The following is a 17,208-nucleotide window of genomic DNA, read 5'->3' as shown; positions in this document are numbered from 1 at the left end:
GAGACCCACCGTTAGTTAAGTGTAGATTGGCTAGTCCATTGGAACGTTTATTGCATACCTTCTGAGCTTCCTCTCCTTGCAGCGTTCACGTTCCGGACCCCGCATCGTCCGTGACATCTGGAGTGACAGTGGGCCTCACGAAGCTGACGTCAAGGAAGGACAGCTGTAATGCTGAGAGGGAGTTTTTGCAGGGCGCCACCATCACAGAGGCTCCTGTTTGCAGCGATGACATCTTTGGGTTGAGTACGGATAGCCTGTCACGTTTACGAAGCCCATCTGTTCTGGAAGTTAGAGAGAAAGGCTATGAAAGGTTGAAAGAAGAACTTGCGAAAGCCCAGAGGGTAAGAAAACCATGTGTCCTTCCATCCATTGCCTTGGGATGACTTCTTGAGATGCCGTTCGTGAACACATTTGCCTTGTTGCTCTCAGCCTTCACTGAGGCTCGTGAGTGTGTGAAATAGCCTAACTCTGCCTGGGAAACTCTGTACTGGCTGCTGTCTGTCTGGCTTTACCTCTAACACAGTCTCACAGATTTTATCTCGTGTGAACATCTCCTTATGGTCGTCACTCCGGAACTCCTCCAGTCTATTCTTCTTACTTGGAGGAATTGTTTTGGTGATGTCACCTTTCTTCTGCTGATTGTCCATATTGTCTGTATTTTACATTGTAGTATTTCCTTTCCTTGATATTTTCCTTTTTATTTGTCTTCAAATTTATGGCCAGCTCTCATCATACCCCTATCTCAGACTGAAATAAAATTGCGGAGAGAACTGTGTAGCATTAGGAAACAGGAAATAATATTTCTCTATTTGTGTGTGTGTGTTGTGTGAGTGAGAGAGGGATGTACAGCCCCCTGTGTGTGTGCGGGCCAGGAGGCAGCAGGGGGTGTTTCCCCTATTACTCTCTGCCTGTACCTTTGAGACAAGGTCTTTCTTTGAACCGTTTTCTCGATTAGGCTAGAAGATGGCAAGCGTCAGTGATCTTTCTGTCTCCTCTTCATCGCTAGAGCTGCGGTTATAGGTTTATGTCAGGATGCTAGACTTGTCTCGTGCTGGGATCTGAACTCTGGTCTTCATGACTGCGCAGTAAACATTCTTAACTGTTTAGCTATCTCTGTAGCCCAGGGAACGTCATAAATGAACAATCTTACTTTATCAGCCTAAAAACCAAAGGAAAGTTAAAGCACAGCAAGTAGAAAAATGGGAAAGATAAAGAGTGAGAGCAGAGTCCAGTGAAATTAACAAGAGAAATAGAAAACAAAATAATTGGATTCTTTAAAACATCAATAAAATTGACAAACCTCGCCGGGCGGTGGTGGCGCACGCCTTTAATCCCAGCACGCAAGAGGCAGAGGCAGGCGGATCTCTGTGAATTTGAGACCAGCCTGTTCTACAGAGCTAGTTCCAGGACAGGATCCAAAACTACAGAGAAACCCTGTCTTGGAAAAAAAAAAAAACCAAACAATCCCTCCCCAATTGACAAACCTTTGGCAAAAAAGATACAGATTACCAGTATTAAGAGTAAAACAGGTATTACTCCTGATTCCACAGACAGCAAAAGTACAATTTAGGGATGATCAGAAAAATTCTATGTATATAAATTTGACAGCTGTGGTCAAATACCAATTTGTATTTTAAAAACTGAGAAAATCTGTCAAACACTATTTCTTCCCTTTCTTTCCTTCCTTCCTTCCTTCCTTCCTTCCTTCCTTCCTTCCTTCCTTCCTTCCTTCTTTTCTTTCTTTCTTTCTTTTTGGAAAATGTTAGCATTTAATTGGCCTCCCTGAGTGGCTTCAAGCCACCAGAACACAGGCACCTCCAACACCCTTTATCTTCTCTTCAGCTCTTCTGCTGAAAAATGACAGGCTGCTTAGGGAGCTTTCCCTTCCCCAGAACTTTGTAGTAGCTCGATCGCACGACATCAGTGATGGAGCAATTCCAGTCTTGCTCTTGGGTTAACCCGGGTCTGCTCACTGACCAGCATCCACAGTTTATCCAGGCTGACAGTCGGGCAGAAGCTCTGGTTCCCTTTTAAGTGGTAATGCCTCATCCCAACTTTCCCGAAGTAACCTGGATGATATTTGTCGAAGTTGATCCTGTGATGATGCATGCCTCCAGCGTACCTGCGTCCTCCTGGATGCTTGTGGTGTTTACCGATGCGGCCATGACCATGGCTCATGTGACCCCGGAGTTTCCGGGTCTTCCTCAGTCTGGATGGCATGGCGGTGGCAGAAAGGAAAGCCAAACACTATTTCTTTAATGCCATGACATATATTCCACTATCTGTCCACCATGGCGTTCCCACCAAAGCATAACTGTGACATACATACTGAATTGTATTAGGATGAGAGTAATGTAGTTTTAATACAACGTAGGACTCAAGTCTTAAGGATTTGAATATAAAAATATTTTCTGAATTCTGATAACTTATGAATCAAAATTACATTATTGGCCATTTCATATTCTGGTGATTCATACCTGCCTTGTTTTCATCCTTTGTTTGGACCTTTCTGTTTAAAGTAAGTCTTGCTTTTTATCTTTTTTTACTAATATGTGCCCATTGACTGGTATATTTAGGCCATTTATATTTAATCCAATATTGATAAAATTTGGCTAAATCTCTTACCATTTGTATTCTGTTGTTCTATTTGATTTTTCTTATTCCTCCTTTTGTATTATTTTTATAATTTCACTCTTACTTTCTTTGGCTTCCTGGCTAATTTTTGTTGTGTTAACTTAGTTTGTGACTTAGAGTATACTCCTTTCACCTGTCACTGTCTGCTTCCCAGCTGCATACTGCCTATGTGCAGTGTAAGAACCTTGGAAGTGTATTTTCTCTTTTCTTCCAGCTCTGTGCAGTGATTATCATATACGTCATATATTTTAAATCTCATCATGCACTTTGATTTTTGCACTGAACATTTGATTATTTTAAAGAGATAAATAATGATTAATAATCTTCAGTTTTCTATACATAGCTTCTGTTTCCAGTGTTGCTCTTTGGTTTCATATGTATCTAGATTTTCAGCTGTCATTTTCTTTCTGCTTGAAGGTCACCTTTAACATGGTTCCTGTCTGCATATGCCACTTTAGTTTTTGCACTTCACTGGGCACAGACTTTCTCTTAGTAGAAAAGGCTTTGTTTTGCTGTCTTCCAGCACACTTTGGTTCCCACAGGAGCTGCTCTGTCTGTGACATCTGTGCTGTCTGCTGCTGGGAGAGTCTTCTGTAAGCAGTTTTATGCTTTCCCCGTGCAGTATAGTTTTTTTCGGGGCTGTGTGGTCTCTGTGCGTGTGTGTGCACATGTGCACACATACACTTAGAGTGTGATGCACTTCTGCATGTGTGTTAGTCGTTTTCCCTCTGTGTTTCATTGTGGATGGTTTCTCACAGTTACCGTGCTGTTCTTTCCTTCTGCAGTGTCTGACCTGTCTCATACTTCGTGGTTTTCATGTCCAAAGTCTAAACCTTTAAATAGTTTGCTTTTGTTGTGTAACATGTTGACCCTTACTTCTAACTTCCTGAACTTAGGGCTTGAACGTCCTCATGTCTCATCTGCTCACATGACCCAGGGCTCACTTTGTTTCCCTCTTATGGGAAACAGTCTTTTGTTGGCAAGTGCCCAGTGGCTTGAGAATTGATCTCCTGGATTTTCAGCTGTGTCGTGGGTGGTAAATTGGGCCGTTACCCCGTCTTGATTAGAACAGGAAGTTGTGCTCCCTTATATTGTTATCTACCCACTCTATCCAGGTAACCGCTTCCTGAATCTACATATCCACACGTGTGCACACTGCAGTTATTCTGAGCTTCCCAAGGAAGATTAAGCATTTTGTTCATGAAGTGTGTGATGTATGTAGTCTTGCTGTGTTTTGTTGATTTCATGGATATGTATACGGGTATGCAGGCATATTGTACACTTACGTACATATGCATAATATACTAGAAGATGGGTTATTGGTAGTAACTTATAAGCAGTATAGTATATTAGAAACTTAACCTTTTATTTGTGAAATACTCTGAAGAGAGGTTGCTCTCCTGTGAAGTAGTTAGGGATCTTTGTTCTTCTGCAGTGGGCTTTGTGTTTTTCGAAACAGGGTTTCTCCGTAGCTTTGGAGCCTGTCTTGGAACTAGCTCTGTAGACCAGGCTGGCCTTGAACTCACAGAGAACCACCTGCCTCTGCCTCCTGAGTGCTGGGATTAAAAGTGTGTGCCATCGCCGCTCGGATAGGCTTTGTAATCTTGTAGGACTAAAAATCGCTTTCCAGCCACAGATTGTAGTGTTTGAATAGGGGAGCCGCCCATGAGACTGAGAGTGTGGTGTGCCAGAGATCACTGTGTAACTCTAGTTATCTGGCCTGTCTTCCCCAGGTTGTTGCTGAAGATCAGTGTGGGTAGAATAAGGGCTTTAGTGTGTCCTTGTAAGGCACACGCCTTTAATCCCAGCACTCGGGAAGCAGAGGCAGTCGGATCTCTGTGAGTGAGGCCCTGTATCAAAAAATAAACCAGATTAAACTGAGAAAGATGACCAGTAGTTGGACAGAAAAGGAGTGGCTGCGCTTCTTTTTTTCTTATAGCATCTCTGAAATCAGAATGGGTCTTAACATTGTAACAGACAGTAATAAATAAGGACATTCGCGATTGCCTAGTTATGCATGAACTTGGAGATAGCTGTTCAGGCTAGTTTCATTGAGTTGGATGCTTTATTGTTGATCGTAATTACTAGGTTAGCTACCTTCAAAAGTATCTCACTGTATTGAAGTATTGAAAAGAAACACAGAGTAACAGGATAAAAATCTGTTCTGTGAGCCTAAAGGAATTCTCAAAATGACAAGAAGAAAAGAAAACAGTGTATCATTATTTCATTTTCAGCATTTTTCTTTCTGTATGCGTGAGCTGTCTGTCATATGAAAAAGTCTAGCTAGATACATAGCTCAGTGGTAGGCGATTGTGCAGTGTACCAGACGTGCTGGCTGGTTTAGTCTCCAGCACTGGGTGGAGATGAGGTCTTCACTGACTGTGCTGCCATACATGAGCCCCAGCTGCTTTGGGAGGAGGCCAAGCTGCAGGAGGATTGCTTGACCTCAAGAGTCTGGGGCTAGCTTGGGGACACAGCAAGGCCCTTCTGGGAATACAATGAAGGTGGAGTCTTTTTTTTTTTTTTAAGTTATTTATTTATATTTTATGTACGAGTGCACTGAATGTACACCTGCAGGCCAGAGGAGGGCACCAGATCTCATTCTAGATGGTTGTGAGCTACCATGTAGGTGCTGGGAATAGAACTCAGATCCTCTGGAAGAGCAGCCAGTGCTCTTAACTGTTAAGCCATCTCTCCAGCCCCCCGAAGATGGAGTCTTAAATATTGTTGAAATATGCTTATAGCATCCTGATGTTTTCTGTACATCTCTTGGATTGTTTCTCCCATGTTATCTGAATTCATATCATTGGCCTAAAATATTCCAGTAATTACTGTGATTTTTTTCTCCAGTGTTTTTATTTTTGTTTTTGTTTTTTTTTTCTTTTTAAACTTAGCTAAACTATGCAGTGGTATATTCTGAATGGCAAATCTGCTGGTTGCTTCCTTAATTAGACCTTGATTAGAATCCTTCAGTGACTCCCCCATTCTCTTTTTGGTAATTCTCCTCTGCTTTAAGATAAGTCCTGTTTGTTACTTTGCCTTTCAGGGCTGCTTGAGACAGCTCATAAACCTTCCTCTCTGTAGCCTTCCACTCGCGTGATTAGCTGCTTCATGCCTACAGTAGGTCAGCGCCAACTTCCCTGGTACACACCCATCAAACTTACGAATTTTCCTGGTGAGTTTGCCTAAAAGCTCTGTAGCCCTCATAGACAGCGACTTCATGAAAACCATGAATTTGCTCTCAGATTCTGTCTCCAGAACTAAGACAGTTGCCTGATGAGCATCGAGGTAGCACGTGTTGAAGGAGTGAAGATTGAGTAGCTACGTTTCAGTACAGAGTACTGACGAGGAAGAGCACAGATGCTAAGAGTCTTCACACAGACAACACAACGTGTTGGTTGGTTGAGGCGGACCCTGAAGCATACATCCAAACAAAGACATCAGTCACTTGTGGGGAGAGTTCAGATGGATCGGACCAGGCTGGGGAGTGACCCTGTTTAGAGTATGACTCAGGGACAGCTCTGGAAAGGTGACTGGCACAAGCTCTTGGTGACTTAGTGCGTGGGTGGGATTCATGCTGCTTTGGTCGGAGTCGGCAGCTAGTCTGAGCTCCGCCTCTGTGAGTGACAGACTCACTGTGGCTCCTGTCTTCTGTTTGCCTTTTATGTCTGTTAGGAGTTTCATTGGGTCTTGCAGTCCTCAGCCCTGTTAGGGTCCTGTGTCTGCAGACCTGCTTTTGGTCCAGGAGGTAACGCGGCTCAAGACACAGTCAGTAGCTGCTTCAGATTGGCTTTTCACTTAACAGTATGCATTTAAGGGTCTTGAGTATCTCTTCATGCGTGCACTGCTCACTTTAGCACCGAGTGCTCACCTGTTGTGTTGAACTGACCGAAGTTGCTGCTAAGGATTCCTGGTAAAGGACATTGGCTGCTCCCAGGTCTGAGGAGTTACAGATGAAGCCCTAAAAACATTTGCATGCATGTTTGTATGTAGGCCTAAGTCTTCAGCTTCTTCGGATCTGTGCCATGATACTGGATCATTTGTTAAGACAGTGTCTGGTTTTGTAAGTAACTATCAAATCATTTTCCAAAGTGACCACACGCCTTGTTCTCCCAGCATCAGGGGATGGGACTTTCTTGTGCTCCATGTCCTTAAAAGTGTGCAGTGTCTTCCATGGTTGGGTTTTGGCTGTTCTGACGGTGTCTGGTGGCGTTTTTGTTTTACCTGCAGTTGCTGGATAAAAGAGAACACTAAGAACATTGAGTGTCTTTCAGAAACTTATTTATCACCTGTGTATCTTCGTTGCTGAAATGTCTTGGTCTGGTATTTTGTTCATTTTAAAAGTTTTTCTTCTATTAATTTGTTAATAATTCTTGTCATATTTTGGATAATAGTTTTTCATCACGTATGTCCTTTGCAAGTAGTGAATCCTGTCTGTGGCTCACCATTCTTCTCTTTCTCTCCTTCTCTCCCTTCCCTTCCTTGTGTGCGCGTGCGTGTGTTTGTGTGTCCGTGTCTGTGTCCTCACCCCCATGGACTGAACCCAGGGCCTTGTCCTGTTAGGCAAGCACTCTTCCATTGAGTCCTCTCAGTTATTCTTATTATTTTGATAGCTTTATTTTTCAAGTCACGGTTCTATAGTTTCTTTTTCACTCTTAATAAAGCTTCAGCAGGTTTTGTTTTGTGAGAGTTACTGATACTTAATCTACTCCATCACTCAAGGAGGTTCATAGGGCAGACGTTTTCTGAGATCTTACAGGTGTGTTACTTTGTGGCCTTATGGAAGATTGGCTGGATGAAGAACATTCAACTTATAGTCTAGAGTTGTTTTGTTTTTTAAATAATACTTCATTGTTTTGTATCATAAAATACCCCTGTTGAAGTTTCATATCCGATTTTTTTCTCTCTTATAGGAAACTTGACTTTTAAAAATGTTTTTTAAACAGACAGAAAACATAAAAATCATATGTATTAATATGTTACTATCAGGTTTCATACATATGTATGTTGTGTCGTGTTTAAATCATGTTAAGCATATTTGGCTCTTCCAAGTTTTCTATTGACAAAGTTTTTGGAATCCTTTGTTTTGGAATATTCAACACATTATTGTTTGCAGTCACCTGCATACCAGAGCATCTTGTTTCTGTTTAACTGTAGCTTTATGTATCCATTTTTATTTCTCATGTGCGTGTATCTTGAGTTTCTAATGGAGCATTAGGAGGTTTGGGTACAGGAGCAGGATAGCCTGTGGCCTTCCTTGTGATTGGTGTGTCTTTTTCATTGCTTACAGCTTTCGGAGCTCGCCTTGTTGAGCCAGATTTTCTCTAGGGCAGCGTTTCTGGGGATCTTAGCGCCTCAGCACCCACTGTCAGGTCACAGTTTCGAGACACAGCCTTGTCTCGACCCGTCTGCTGTGTTTTGATGGTTTTCTGGCAACAGGTGTTCCCTCAGTGTGAGGCTGTCCTGTGCTGGGAGAGGCTCCCTGCTCACCACTCTGCCGTGTGTCACGTTTCCTAGCAGCTTGCCACCTCCGGGATGGAGCATATGGCTGGCCGCATTCACCTGCAAGTAGGCCTGGGAAACCTTTCTGCTTTTCCCATTTTCTCAGCTATGTCCTTCCAGTTTTCTCCAACGTGCGAGTGCTTACACTTTGAGGTGTGTGCAATGAGTGTGGGGCTGCATCTCTTGCTTCACTGCCTGCACAGCGGGGACACGTTCTCTATAGCCTGAGATTTGCAAGGGATTTCTTCTGCCAGGTTTTGTTGAGGATTTATCATCAGGTTCTCAAGCTTAGGATATTTGGTTTTCAAGAGTTGTCTTTGGGAGATTAAAATCTTAAGCTGCCGTCTGTCACCTGACTAGTTATTACATTGTCAGAGGAACTGTGAATGACGTGGACAGAGCTTCTTAGACAGGGTTTCTCTGTGTAGCTTTGGGGCCTGTCCTGGAACTCACTCTGTAGACCAGACTGGCCTTGAACTCACAGAGATCCGCCTGCCTCTGCCTCCTGAGTACTAGAGTTGAAGGCTTGTGCCACCATTGCCCAGCTAGAGCTTCAGATTTTTTAAAATCTTTGTTTGAAAGGTTAGTTTCAAGTGATTTCAGCATATAAAATCAAGTATTTTGATGTTTGAATACAACAATTTTGTGTGTGGTGTGTGTTTGTGATGCATGTGGATGTACATGCATGTGCGTGGAAATCAGAGACTGATAAGGTTGTCGTCTTTTGTTGCTCTCTCATATTTGTTGGGACAGGGTCTCTCCTGAGTGTGGAGCTCACCTGTTTGCAGGCTGGCTAGCCAGTGAGCTCTAGGATCTGTCCGTCTCTGTCTCCTCCGTCTGGGGTTACAGCTGTGCACTGCTGTGCCCGTGAGCTCTGGAATCTGTCCGTCTCTGTCTCCTCTGTGCTGGGGTTACAGGTGTGCGCTGCTATGCCCATGAGCTCTAGGATCTGTCTGTCTCTGTCTCCTCCGTGCTGGGGTTACAGGTGTGCACTGCTGTGAACTCTAGAATCTGTCCGTCTCTGTCTCCTCCGTCTGGGGTTACAGGTGTGCACTGCTGTGCCCGTGAGCTCTAGGATCTTTCCGTCTCTGTCTCCTCCGTGCTGGGGTTACAGGTGTGCACTGCTGTGCCCGTGAGCTCAGGGGTTTGTCTCCCTGCTGTGCCTGCTTTTTCACATGGGTTCTGGATCCAAACTCAGGTCTTCTACGATTTTCAGACTTTACTGACTGAACCATCTATCCCCTTTAAGTAAACATTTTAAAAAATCATTAATTTTATTGACATGAGAAAGCAAAATTAAAAGAAGTTCATGCTTGGGAGAAATAAATATGTTCAGAGAAAAGCTAAAGGGGAAATAGTGTTTTTTTAATGTGTTATATTCATATTTAGTCTCTGGACGTTTTCTGGAAGAAATCTAATGTAACGTGTTGGGATTTGTTGTGATTGTGGTTGTTTGTTTGTCTTCCATCTAGCAGGTACTAGGAGATGGCGTTAATATTTTATAATTATATTAATAACTTATATAGTCGATATAATCTCATTTCAGACTGAAGAGATCTAAAACAAAATTATCAATTTCTCATAGGAATTGAAGTTAAAAGATGAAGAATGTGAGAGACTTTCGAAAGTGCGAGATCAACTTGGGCAGGAGTTGGAAGAACTCACAGCTAGTTTATTTGAGGTTGGTCTGTTTATGTTGTGGCCAAGAGCAACATCTCAATTTTAAATGTTGATAGAATTGGTTTTATGAAGGAACCTTGAGACGAATGGCTAGCTTCATGAGTATTCATAATTTCTGTAAGCAAGAAAATATCTGTAATTATAATAATAAAATGTAGTCTCTAGTTTAAAATAGTGTAAGAAGAAACTAGGATTCCATAGGCTGTCAGTGTCTGGTGGTGTAAACGTATGTGTGAAAGGAAAGGTTAGTAACTCTAGTTTTAAATTTTACCAGTTATTTAGGGACTACTGTGATTTTTTTTTCTTAATTTTTAATTTTCCTTTATGATTGCAAACCCCTGAGGTGTAGTCATTGCTGTAGGGTGATTTGAGGGACATTAGTTGGTACACGTCTTATCTCCTGCTTGCCCTCAGGACCAAGATTTCTACCCAGCTTTGGGTTCTGGATAGCAGTGTTGTTGGCACAGAGACACAGATGCAGTGGGGCATGTGTGAGACAGGCAGAGAGAGATGGTAAAGAACTGGCTCCTGCCTGTGGAGGCCACCACGTCCCAGGGCTGTGAGGTGAGCTGGCAAGCTGGTCTGAGTTTGAAGGCCTGAGAACTGGAAGAGCCATGTTTCAGAGTCTGAGGGGAGAACAGATTTTCTTACTAGGTGGGGCGGTAGGCTTTTCGTTCTGCTAAGGCCTTCCTCTGGTGGGGTGAGGCCCATTGTGCTTGTGTAGTGCAGTCTGCCTTATAAAGTATATCAATTTGTTAATCTCATCCAAAACACCATCACAGAAATGCTTGATAATACATAATTTGGGTGTCCTGTGATTCCCATTACAAAATGAAACATGAAATTGGTTTGTCCCCCAAATACTAACTAGGAGAGAAAAGTAATTCTCTTTTCCAAGTTTGTGAACGTGTTCACACGTGTAAGAACAAAGATCACAAGTGAGGATATTGCAGTCTGCTTATTTTTGTCTCCTGTGACCTAAGAATAGATTTTATGTTTTTAAGTGGAGAAAAAAGTTTAAAACTCTCATACATGTAAATATGTGGAAGATTCAATACTAATGTGTAATTTAAAAATCAAGTATTGAAAGTAGCTATAACCACAAAGATTTGTTAACGGAAACACGATAAAGAAGTGAGATCCGACATCAGCTCTAAAGTACATAGTGGACTGGGGAGCAGGTCTTAAGTATCTTCATGTACTAGAAGTTAATCAGCTGAAAACAGTTATAATGGGGAATTGTTTAGTTTGGATTCTGATAACCAGAATAATAAAGTACCTTAGTACACAAAAGAGAAAAGAATCAAAGTAAACCAACACACACACACACACACACACACATGCATGCACATGCACACCACCAAACCACAATGAAAGTGAACAAGACAAAAGAGGAACAAGGAAACCACAGAATAGAGAGAACACAAGGGCAACGTGGGGAGGGTGAGTCTGTACTTTACAATAATTACACTAAATGTAAACAAACCAAGTTCTCCAATCAAAATATACATGGAGATACTTACAGCCTGAAGGTGAATAGGTAGGGAAAGATGTCTGTGCACCTGGTAAGGAGAATAGGAATTGTTGTATTTGAATTGCACATAATAGACTTTCTATCAAAACTGTCAAGAGACAGGATCATTACATAATAACAAAGGATCAGTTTGATTAGATGATCCAATTAAATATGTACCCAACAACAAAGCACCTAGATGTACAAAGCAAATACTACCAGAGCTGAAGGGAGAAACAGCAATGCAGTAATTGTAGGAGATGCTAATACCTTTTGCGTTTGATGGATATATTGTTCAGACAGAAAATCAAAGAAGCAGTAGGATAGGTGTCAGCAGACCAGAGTTGTCTACAGACACACACAGAGCCTTCCACATAACCAAATAATCCACATACTTCATGTGTACATGAGCTGTTGTCTGGGATAATTTACATTACATTACAAAATCAACTATAACTTTAAAAAGACAAAAGAGTCCCAGAATCTTTTGCAGCCACAGTGATATTTAGTTAGAAATCAATAATAAAACAGCAAAGAACACAAGCATGTGGAAACTTAAGACATTTTGAACTTTGGGGTTAAAGAGAGAATTAAAAAAGGAATTTGAAAACTTCTTGAGACAGACATTGAAAATACAGCATAATAAAAGCTTATGAGATGCAACAAAAGCAGTACTAAGAAAATTGCAGAGCAATAAATGCCTACAGAAAAATACAAGAAGATGCTCAGCCTAAGATGAGACCTCAAGGAATTTGAAAGAGAACTAAGCTCCAAGTTAGCAAGAGGAAGGAATTGATGGAGTATAGTAGTATAGAAACAAGGACAAAAAAAAAGGAAAATATCAACAAAATTAAGTTTGTTTTTTATTTTTTAAAGAAATAATCAAGACTTTTACTAGACCGAGGGGAAAAAAAAGAAAAAGTTTTAAAAAGAGATGGAAGATATATTGAAAATTTTTTAATGTCTTAAAAGTCCTGTATGTCCTGTATGAAGTTAGAGTCCTGTATGGTGTCATAAGAGTCCTTTATGAAGTCATAGAGTCTGTATGAAATCATAAGAATCCTGTATGAGTCAGAGTCTTCTATGAGTCATAAAGTCCTGTACGATGTCATAGAGTCCTATGTGAGGTTGTCAGAGCCCTTTATTAGTTCATAAGAATCCTGTATGAGTCATAGAGTCCTGTATGATGTCATAAAGTCCTGTATGAGGTCATAGAGTCCTGTATGAGGTCATAGAGTCCTGTATGAGGGCATAGAGTCCTTTTGAGGTCATAGAGCCCTGTGTGAGGTCATAGAGTCCTCTGTGAGGTCATAGAGCCCTGTATGAGGTCATAGAGTCCTGTGTGAGGTCATAGAGTCCTTATGAGGTCATAGAGCCCTGTATGAAGTCATAGAGTCCTGTATGAGGTCATAGAGTCCTTATGAGGTCATAGAGCCCTATATGAGGTCATAGAGCCCTGTATGAAGTCATAGAGTCCTGTATGAGGTCATAGAGTCCTGTGTGAGGTCATAGAGTCCTGTGTGAGGTATAGAGTCCTGTGTGAGGTCATAGAGCCCTGTATGAGGTCATAGAATCCTTATGAGGTCATAGAGCCCTGTATGAGGTCATAGAGTCCTGTATGAGGTCATAGAGCCCTGTATGAAGTCATAGAGTCCTGTGTGAGGTCATAGAGTCCTGTGTGAGGTAATAGAGTCCTGTGTGAGGTCATATAGTCCTGTGTGAGGTCATAGAGTCCTGTGTGAGGTCATAGAGTCCTGTGTGAGGTCATAGAGCCCTGTGTGAGGTCATAGAGTCATGTGTGAGGTCATAGAGTCCTTATGAGGTCATAGAGCCCTGTGTGAGGTCATAGAGCCTTGTATGAAGTCATAGAGTCTTGTATGAGATCATAGAGTCCTGTGTGAGGTCATAGAGTCCTGTGTGAGGTCATAGAGCCCTGTATGAAGTCATAGAGTCCTGTGTGAGGTCATAGAGTCCTGTGTGAGGTCATAGAGTCCTGTGTGAGGTCATAGAGTCCTGTGTGAGGTCATAGAGCCCTGTATGAGGTCATAGAGTCCTGTATGATGTCATAGAGCCCTGTGTGAAGTCATAGAGTCCTGTGTGAGGTCATAGAGTCCTGTATGAGGTCATAGAGTCCTGTGTGAGGTCATAGAGTCCTGTGTGAGGTCATAGAGCCCTATGTGAGGTCATAGAGCCCTGTATGAGGTCATAGAGCCTTGTATGAAGTCATAGAGTCCTGTATGAGGTCATAGAGTCCTGTGTGAGGTCATAGAGCCCTGTGTGAGGTCATAGAGCCCTGTGTGAGGTCATAGAGTCCTGTGTGAGGTCATAGAGTCCTGTGTGAGGTCATAGAGCCCTGTGTGAGGTCATAGAGTCCTGTGTGAGGTCATAGAGCCCTGTATGAAGTCATAGAGTCCTGTGTGAGGTCATAGAGTCCTGTATGAGGTCATAGAGCCCTGTATGAAGTCATAGAGTCCTGTGTGAGATCATAGAGCCCTGTGTGAGGTCATAGAGTCCTGTATGAGGTCATAGAGTCCTGTATGAGGTCATAGAGCCCTGTGTGAGGTCATAGAGTCCTGTATGAGGTCATAGAGTCCTGTGTGAGGTCATAGAGTTTTTATGAGGTCATAGAGCCCTGTATGAGGTCATAGAGTCCTGTATGAGGTCATAGAGCCCTGTGTGAAGTCATAGAGTCCTGTGTGAGGTCATAGAGTCCTGTGTGAGGTCATAGAGTCCTGTGTGAGGTCATAGAGCCCTGTATGAGGTCATAGAGTCCTGTATTAGGTCATAGAGCCCTGTATGAAGTCATAGAGTCTTGTATGAGGTCATAGAGTCCTGTGTGAGGTCATAGAGCCCTGTATGAGGTCACAGAGCCTTGTATTAAGTCATAGAGTCCTGTGTGAGGTCATAGAGTCCTGTGTGAGGTCATAGAGCCCTGTGTGAAGTCATAGAGTCCTGTGTGAGGTCATAGAGCCCTGTATGAGGTCATAGAGCCCTGTATGAAGTCATAGAGTCCTGTGTGAGATCATAGAGCCCTGTGTGAGGTCATAGAGTCCTGTATGAAGTCATAGAGTTCTGTATGAGATCATAGAGTCCTGTATGAGGTCATAGAGTCCTGTATGAGGTCATAGAGTCCTGTGTGAGGTCATAGAGTCCTATATGAGTCAGAGTTCTCTATGAGTCATAGAGTCCTGTATGTGTTCATAAGACTCCTGTATGAGTTTTAAAGCCCTGTATGATTCATAGAGTCCTGTATGAAGTCAGAGTCCTGCATGAAATCATAACAGTCCTATATGATTCACATAGTCCTTTATGAATCATAGAGTTCTGTATGAAGTCATATTCCAGGCTAATACTCTAGAAGAAATGGAGAAATTCTTAGAAACAGTTTAACAAAATGGAATCAAGGTGACATAGAAAGTCACAAGAGACCAATGACAAATGAGTCAGGAATAAACACACAAAGCCAAAACCAACTTACAGTAGAAGGGTCCAGTGCTAGATGGCTTCACAGGTGAATTTTACCAAACAGTAAAACAAAATAATAAATATTTACCCAAAACAAAGCAAAACAATGTAAATAAAAGGGCTCACACTTCTAAAAGAATTTTATAAAGTCAGTATTACTGTAATGTCAAAGCCAGGGAAGACATCATGAGAAAAAAACCTGTAAGTCTTGAAACACAAAGGTACAAAATCTTAAATAAAATGGTAGCAAGCTGAATTTAACAACACATGAGAAGAACCATAGCCATGGCCAGATAGGATTTATTCTTGGGGTGCAAAGATGTCCGACATCAGCAAATCAGTTGTGTGCCACACTGCATGAACAGGAGATGGAAACCACGTGATCATCTCAACAGATGGAGAAGACGCAGTTTACAAAAGTCAACCTTAACTTATGATGGAATCTTCAACAAAGCAGGTATTCAAGGAATGTTATTCTACTCAGTAAAGACCAAGTAGTAAGCAAAGCCTCATCGTAAGCACTGGGAGGAACTGCAGCATCACCGACGGAAGGAAGGATACAGAGACCAACGGAATTGAGTAGAGCCCAGAAAGAAATCTTTGCACTTACAATCAACTGATTCTTAATGAGGGGCTAATAAACACCGGCTGAAGAAAGACTAGTTTCTTCAGTAAATGACACTGGGAATTGAATGTCCACATCTGCAAGTTCATGAGCGCAGTTGAACCCTCACACTGTGAACAGACCCCATAGAGTGAACTAAAAGACCTGAAACTACACTAGCAGAAACTTGGGGAAAGCTTCTTGACATTGGTCTGGGAAGGTGTTTATTATTATTATTATTATTATTATTATTTATTTATTTATTTTTTTTTTAACATGAAACCAAAAGCTCAGAAAACAGAAAAAAAAATAGTAGAATTGCATGAAACTAAACCTGCACACAGCAGTCACCAAAATTAAAATGCGGTGCCTTGGATGGAAAACTGGCAAAGTGTGCCTGCCAAGGGGTGGTTGCAGCATATATAAGGAATGTCGAAAGAGCAGGGTCAGCACCGAATATTGGACTCTCTCTAATGAGATGCACGAACAGCGGAAGGCGTATGAAAAGGCGGTTGACATCACCAGTCAGGTACTCCAAAGCAAACCCCGGTGAGATGTTGCCACACACCTGCTAACATATGACAGCACGTGGGCAAGGGTGTGGTGCTGTTGGTTATTATAAAGATTAAAAATAGAGCTGGCCGGTGGTGATGCACTCAGGAGGCGGAGACAGAGCTCTGAATTTGAGGTCAGCCTGGTCTACACAGTGAGTCCCAACCACAAAACTACCAAAAAACCCTAGCCTCCCCCCAATTGAAACTAGAGGCAAGCAATCTCACTTTCTGGTATACATCAAAGGAAATAAAATTAATTCTTGCCATCTGTGTTCCCATGTTCATTGCTATAGTATTATCACCAGCTCGATGTAAACATATATTCATCAATGAATGAGCAAAGCTGAAGAGTAATGTGTGCTTAGATAATATTAAGCTGGTTTTGTTTTTGTTGTTGTTTTTGTTTTTCAAGACAGGGTTTCTCTGTAGCTTTACGGCCTGACCTGGAACTTGCTCTGTAGACCAGGCTGGCCTCGAACTCACAGAGATCCGCCTGCCTCTGCCTCCCAAGTGCTGGAATTAAAGGTGTGCACCACCACCGCTTGGCAATATTAAGCCTTTTAAAATAGGGAAATAAGACCGACGCGGCTCTGTGGGTAAATGTGCTTGCTGTGTGAGCTGTGGACCAGAGTTTAATCTCTGGTGGTGGATCCTATGGTGGAAGGAGAGTGCCCCTCCTGAAGGTTGTCCTCTGACACACACACACACTTACATGTTATTAAAAATTAAAGGAAAGTCTTAGCATTTGAGGCAAGTTGTGATGGCATGCACAAAATTAATAATGTAAAAAGAAAAATTGCTATTTGAAGCATTGGCTTGAGTTTTATTTAAAAGAAAGAAAACATTAAAAACAATGAGTCAGCGGTGCAGAGACCCCGCAGCCAAGCCTTGGGCGAAGCTACGGGAATCCTGCAGAAGAGGGGAGGAAGGGTCGTAGGACCCTGTCTGTGGGTTCAAGGACATCACAAGAAAACCCACAGAACCAACTAACCTGGGTTCATAGGGGCTCACAGAGACTGAGCTGACCATCAGGGAACTTTCATGGACTGAACCAGACCCTCTGCACATGTGTTACAGTTGCGTAGCTTGGTCTTCTGTGGGACTCCTAACAGCAGGGGATGTCAATGACTGTGGCCTGCTTTTAGGACACTTTCCTCTTATGGGATTATGGGATTGCGTCGTCCAGCCTTAATAGAAAAGGAGATGCCCAGCCTTGCTGCAACTTGGTATACTGTGGTTGGCTGGTATCCATGGGA

At 42.3% G+C, this 17,208-nt stretch overlaps 1 protein-coding gene across 5 annotated transcripts in view; it reads left to right on the top strand.

Moving 5' to 3' along the window:
- The window catches only part of Rab3ip (RAB3A interacting protein), a 46,654-nt gene that overhangs the window by 13,526 nt on the left and 15,920 nt on the right, over nucleotides 1–17,208 (top strand). For 3 of the 5 annotated variants that reach the window (XM_057757787.1, XM_057757788.1, XM_057757786.1), the window contains exons 4-5: nucleotides 83–341; nucleotides 9,722–9,817. In XM_057757787.1, coding sequence (XP_057613770.1) covers nucleotides 83–341; nucleotides 9,722–9,817 — 355 coding nt within the window. The remainder of the gene's footprint in view (nucleotides 1–82; nucleotides 342–9,721; nucleotides 9,818–17,208) is intronic. The other 2 variants (XM_057757792.1, XM_057757791.1) reach the window with 1 other exon arrangement.

This window comes from Chionomys nivalis, chromosome 25 (genome assembly GCF_950005125.1).
Source record: "Chionomys nivalis chromosome 25, mChiNiv1.1, whole genome shotgun sequence".
NCBI classification, from domain to species: domain Eukaryota; kingdom Metazoa; phylum Chordata; class Mammalia; order Rodentia; family Cricetidae; genus Chionomys; species Chionomys nivalis.
The sequence above is the reverse complement of the archived record's forward strand: the minus strand, read 5'-3'. Positions and strand labels throughout refer to the sequence as shown.